General features: G+C 47.9%; 1 protein-coding gene across 1 annotated transcript in view; it reads right to left on the minus strand.

Moving 5' to 3' along the window:
- Positions 1 to 830: 830 nt before the first annotated feature.
- Positions 831 to 6,183, minus strand: part of LOC119106842 (glutamate receptor ionotropic, delta-1) — a 23,564-nt gene continuing 18,211 nt past the window's right edge. Inside the window, exons 8-10 of the mRNA XM_037230187.1 lie at positions 5,260 to 5,385; positions 4,765 to 4,933; positions 831 to 1,607 (exon numbers count right to left, since the gene is read on the minus strand). Coding sequence (XP_037086082.1) covers positions 932 to 1,607; positions 4,765 to 4,933; positions 5,260 to 5,385 — 971 coding nt within the window. The 3' untranslated portion in view covers positions 831 to 931. The remainder of the gene's footprint in view (positions 1,608 to 4,764; positions 4,934 to 5,259; positions 5,386 to 6,183) is intronic.

Consider the following 6,183-nt stretch of genomic DNA (forward strand, 5'->3'; position numbering starts at 1 on the left):
GTCTAGATGTGCATACATAACTGAACTGTGAGGACGAGAAGTCATGCATAGCACTGCGCGTAAAGAACATGATGCCGTACGGTTGTATTATGTGCGTAGACAAAACTACAAGTGTTTTTGATCTTGTCACGATGCATAGCATTATTGCTTGCCACAAAATATGCGTTACGTCAGTTTGATCGACGTCGCATAAGAGGCCGTTCATATATCACGTGACGTATGCAGAAGGAGAGGAGTCTGGTTGAGCGTAACCAGTGTTACAAGGGGAACGGTCGGATAACGCAAAGCCACCCTCAAGTGCAGTCACAAATCATACTGAAGTTTTTAAAGTGTTTTTAGACGGTAAAGACAGAAAGCGCTGGCTTCCTCTTATGACAGGCACCATGCCCGTCTTTATTTCGCAAATCTAACTCAATTAGGAGCCAAACGAACAATACCTTTTTGGCGTTAGAGCGTAACAACGGGAACAGGGGTGTTTCGCCCAGCATAGCCACTGCATGACCAAGGGGAGAAGGGGAGGGGGCCTAAAGAAGACAGAAGTGTGAAACATAATAAGCAGACGGTCTTAAGGTCATCGAAGAGGTGGTGACAACTTTACGGCTACGTGGGCCCATGGGGAAGGCCACCCAACGTTTTCCGAAAAAGTCCCATCCTATCCCGTGCTAACATTATTTTCTACATCCAATCCGTCCTATTTTTCCACTTGGTTTGACGGCTTTAAGTGTTCCACGACATGCGTATATGGAAATCCACCGGAGGGTCTGCAGTCTTCCTGGGTACTCATGAATCCGGGGGGGGGGGGGGGGGGAAGGGGGCGGTATCATCCCGATACGGCTCGTGATCCCAGAGCTACAACCTTTCTCCTCTCAAGCTGTTTGACTTTACCACCAGGACCACGAGCCGCCGCGGTCGCCGCGGCCACCGCGCCACGCTACTTATGCATCAGGTTCTCGGGTAAGTACAGGTCGCCGAACTGGTCGTTGAGCCGCGAACTGCCCGGCCGCTCCTTCAGCTCGCGGAAGATGCGCTCGAACACCTCGTTCTTGTCGTCGGTGACGGGCACCGGACGCACGCCGTCCCCCGTGCCGACGAGCAGGTACGGCCGCCCGTTGACGTACTTGATGCTGTCGCGCATCTCCTGCAACACCTCGCGGTCTGAGCGGGCGCCGGCGACGGGCGCCGACGACGACGACGGCGGCGGCGGCGGCGACGTCGTCACCGTCGACCAGGTGGACACGGCGCCCCGGTCCATCGACATGCCGTAAGTGTAGGTGGTGGTGGGTTTCTGATCTGGGCGCGTGACGGCCCAGGCGGACTTGCCGGCGCCGGCGCCGTCCGGGCGCAGCACCCGCTGCAGCACCGTGTTGGCGTCGTCCTGGCGCGAGAAGGAGCCGCAGCGGCGCGCCAGTCGGCCCCAGCCGATCTCCAGCATCAGCAGCGCCACGCCGCACCCGTAGGAGGTCAGCAGGATGTAGTAGATCATGCGCAGCTCCTCGTTCATCAGTTTGGTGCCCTGGATGCCCTTGGGGATGGCGCAGGGAGCCGCGTCCACCTCCGCGTCCCGTTTCCATTTGTTGGCGATGCCGGACATGACGAGCCAGTGAACGCTGAAGGGCAGAAGGTGAGTCATGAGCTGCATGCGCCGGAATGTCCCCTGATGTGCAGTGCAGGTCATCGGTGTGAAACACAAGCCAGAATATTATGCAAATTAGGCACGATTGCACCGAGACCTGAGTGAGCAACATAGTCATTGTAGATGACAGGAGTGGATGACGAATCCCTTTTGCAAGTCGCTGAGAAACTACGACTATAAGATGTATATTCGGAGCAAAAAATATTCTAACACAGGTTACGCAACAGGCTTCCAAGACTGGACAGGACCCAAACAAGACAAGTAAATAATGGGTCCCTAAGCACGTCCATAACAACCTTTTCCACGTGCATAGATCCACGTCAAATGGCCATCACCTTGTGAACTATCACAAACATTTTTAACCGGAGATGCTGTTTGAACTAAGATTGCAGTTGTAAAAATTATCCTATCCTAATCCTTGTAAAAATAGTATGAGTTCAGAATGCGCGTGTTTAATGAAGTGATACATATATATGCACATGAATATATATATATATATATATATATATACATATGTTGGAATATTTTGGCAAAATCCTTTCTTTTATACATGTTTGACTAAAAATACCTGCCGACTCAGCACTGACGAGCTTTTTGACGCATCGTTCTAGTTTCCGGGCCTTTGGCTTGGCATTATCGCTTAGATTAAAGATGGTTCGCACAAAATTACTCGTATATTAATCGCTCCTTACCTTCTAACGTTTCGAGATTCTATCTCATTGTCGGAGAAGATTGAATGGCACAAGAAATACGTTTTTAGTTTTAAAGGATAAAAAATTGTGCACTACTACTGGAAAGCATCTTTTGGTACCGAGAACACAAATGAAGCATGGCTAATTGAAGAAAGACAGAGTCCCATTTACAAGATACATATACGGAACACTCATAATGGGAACACTACAAAGACACAATAAGAACACTATTGCCATATTCACATCAATAGTGTTCACCGGTCACTACCTAATAGTTCAGGAGTTGTGCAAGAATTTGTTTGTCTGTTTAGGGCCGGAGAGAGTTCGTTAATGCGTCATAATTCATCAAGTCGTTGGCGTCATAAGGTCCTTCATTAGACTTGCATTTAAGCACTGCTCTAATTGTACAGGACTACATTCAGAATTGGTTAGAATCAGACAGATTTTGGTGAACAACAGTTTTTCAAATCCTGACGTTAAAAACGAAATACCACGACCTATGACAAGATACTTTGACAGAAGACCAAGACAACGCATCTAACCAGCCTTCAAACTATTTTATCAAAATCAAATGAAATCTGCCCACAAACAAGACGAAAAACCTTTACGGGAAATTTTATCTCGACGTGGTAGAGACAAAAACGACCACAAAATAGATATCGTCATTTATTATCGTAATAAGACAATATCTAACTTTCTGGTGAGAGACAGCCCAGACAAACCCGACAAACTAAAATGCACCAATGTAGTGCATCAATTCGGATGCAGCATCGAAGGCTGCAAACTTCGTTCCACACACTACATTGGTGTGACCACAACACTCATGACGCCTAACAATGCATTTACGTCACGGGGCACCACTGGACCACACGCGACACTAGCACGGCATGACATTGAAGCAACAACTGACAGACAACACTGACATCTTACGGACGTTTAATGACAGAAGACGCCTTCAAATTTGAGAAGGCATATTCATTAACGAACTCCCTCCTGCGCTAAACAGACAGACAAATTCTTGCACAACTCTTGAACTATTAGTTGGTGGGCGATGAGCACTATTGATGTGATTGTGCCAATAGTGTTCTCATTGTGCTTTTGTAGTGTTCCCTTATGAGTGTTTCTTATATATATATATATATATATATATATATATATATATATATGCATGTATGTATATATGTATGCATGTATGTATCCTGTAAATAGGACTCTGTCTTACTTCAATAAGTCATGTTTCATTTGTGTTCTCCGTACCAAAAGATGATTTCCAATAGCAGTGCACAATTTATATATATATATATATATATATATATATATATATATATATATATATATATATATATATATACATATATATATATATATATGTACACAAAATCCTGGCTTGTACCTAGATAGATTTTTCCGATGTGATCCACCTAAAATGTTTACCGCTCTAAGCGATAATAGCCTAGAGAATGTTGGTGAGGAGGCCGACCTTGCCTGTCGCTGGAAATCGCAGGAAAATGGATGCCGAATATAGAAAGCCGGAAAGAGCCAAACCATGGATTAAACAGATAGCTATCAGTACCATACAGGTGGCTGGAGATTACAATGCATAAGGGTATTTGCAGCCTTATTGCCCGGTGGAGAAAGTACATACATCAAGTATGGAAGGCTCATAAATTATTCATAGGAATGTTCCGTAACTTGTTCAGTGCACTAGCGGGTAACATTATTCACATAAATGAGAAAGTAGTATTAGCGTTATTCCTCAGAGAAAAAACAGGATAATGGAGGTATAGTTGGGTTGATATTGCGGCAACATGCCTTTGTGGACGCATACACATAAATGAAGGCCATGCGATTGTTATTGGCTGGCGAGCGTAAGGTACCGGCGCCATAACGTGAGCTCTCGCCCAAAGAGAAAGTTCAACCTCCACTAAACTGCAGCGTCGCTGGCCGTTCTCCGAACGCGCCCCGCGCTTCTTCGGCGTCAGCTGGTGACAGCCGTGCACCAAGGCTACCGTGGTCTGCTGTGCCGGTCGCTCCATGCCTCAGTGGTGTACCACGCCCGGCTCCGCGACAGGTTCTCTACCCTATATCGGGCGTACGAGACCGGCGGCACGCCAGCCGCCGCCACAGGCACGGCGTGGTCGCGAAAGTCCGCAGCCAAGCTGTGAGGCTCGACGATTCGCACTGATTTGTGGGACAACATTGCGCTTTGCCAGTCGACGCCTGTCAATGCGTGTCGTGCTCTTGCATCGAGCAGCGCTCCAGATGCATAGGTGATGTGGTTCTGAGACGTGGCGCCGATTTTTGTTCTGGTGGGCGTATTGCGTGACGGCAGGAATGGCCAGAACAAAAGGTGGCACTGAAGCAATGCGACTGCTATTGGCTGGCGAGTGTTTATGCTGCATGTGTTCGGCTTGTAGACTTGTCATTGCTCTCACTCACAAAGGGTCGAAGGCTTGGTTGAATGACGAGCCCTTGGGCGCGGCTAGCGAGTACTTGATGTACTCATCCTTGAGGGGCACCACATACACGTGGCAGGTGCGGTTGCTGGAGTAGTAGTCGGCCATCATCATGGCGTTCAGCTTGGACACCTCGTCGATGTAGACGTACGCTGTGATTATAGAAGGCGATGTCTTGCATGTAGGTATACATTGCTCCCAAACGCCATTAGATGACGCATTCGACCTGGACATTTGCCATCGGCAGGCGAGACGTTACTGTTGGCATGAAAATAGAGACGCTTAATTGATAAAAATGTTCTGGCACTTTCTATTGCATTCGTAAATTTGATTCCTTTAAATTTCAATGGGGAGCATGAAGGCAAAATACTTGTATTATGAACGCCAAACGAAAGGTGCAGAATGAAACGTATTTTTCCATTGCAACTAGTGCATCACTATCATCTCATCGTGTCCACAACCTCATGCTAACACCCACCTGAACTGCGGACTTTGTCAATAGTCTTGGACGCCGGTTCGTCGGGACTGATGAAGGAGCCCTTCCCGGCCCTTCTCATCCCCATGAGGACGTCGGAGCTGTTGACGTACATCTGGATGCTGTCCCCTGTAATGTATAACACAAACAAGCGCGTCAGAATTAATGACTATCCTAGTGCAGCTGGATGCTGCTGTTACATATACGCAGACAGAAGTAGACATCAGATGGCGGGCTGTCGCGTCAGAGTGGGCATTCCAGACCGCCAGGTGGCGTCTTGTCTCCGTATTTCGAATATGCTTGCCCGTTGGACGTTAGATCATCCGCAGCCCGCAGGTAATGCGAGATATTGCCCAGTTTAGTCAGGGCTACTAAGATCAAATGAACGATTCAATCCGCATCCAAATAATATTTGCAGTCATAAGCACCCGCAAGTAAGGATTCCCTCCGCAGCTACGGCAAGGTAAAGGTCTTACATCAATACATCATCACGTCATATCGACAGCCCATATGCTCCAAAGATTTGTTTCGAAGAAACGCTCTGCTGCCAAACGATGAATCGCCTTGGCCGGCATGCTTCGGCAAGCGCGTGGCCTGCGCGTGCTGTTGTAGCGATGCAGGTGCTAGGCGCATAAACCCGTCACTGTCCAGTTAATGGCGTATATGTGTCGCGTGCCTGAGCATCGCTTTCACGTGCATTTTTCGTACGACCCTTCGGCAAGAAAGACTGTCCAATGCCTGTCCAAACTTATGTAACACATAGTCCGGATACACGATGTCTTGAAGTCCGCCTTAGGCAACCTCCAAAGTCAGCCTAAGACAATGCCCACCTCACCGTGACATTCTATATCCCAACAGCAGCGTTAATCAGGGCTGCAGACGTCACCGCGCGACCGGTTCGAGCGAGCGCTCCAGACCCGTTTACCA

The sequence above is a fragment of the Pollicipes pollicipes genome, unplaced genomic scaffold (assembly GCF_011947565.3).
Source record: "Pollicipes pollicipes isolate AB1234 unplaced genomic scaffold, Ppol_2.1 Scaffold_6209;HRSCAF=7361_pilon_pilon_pilon, whole genome shotgun sequence".
Lineage (NCBI taxonomy): Eukaryota > Metazoa > Arthropoda > Thecostraca > Pollicipedomorpha > Pollicipedidae > Pollicipes > Pollicipes pollicipes.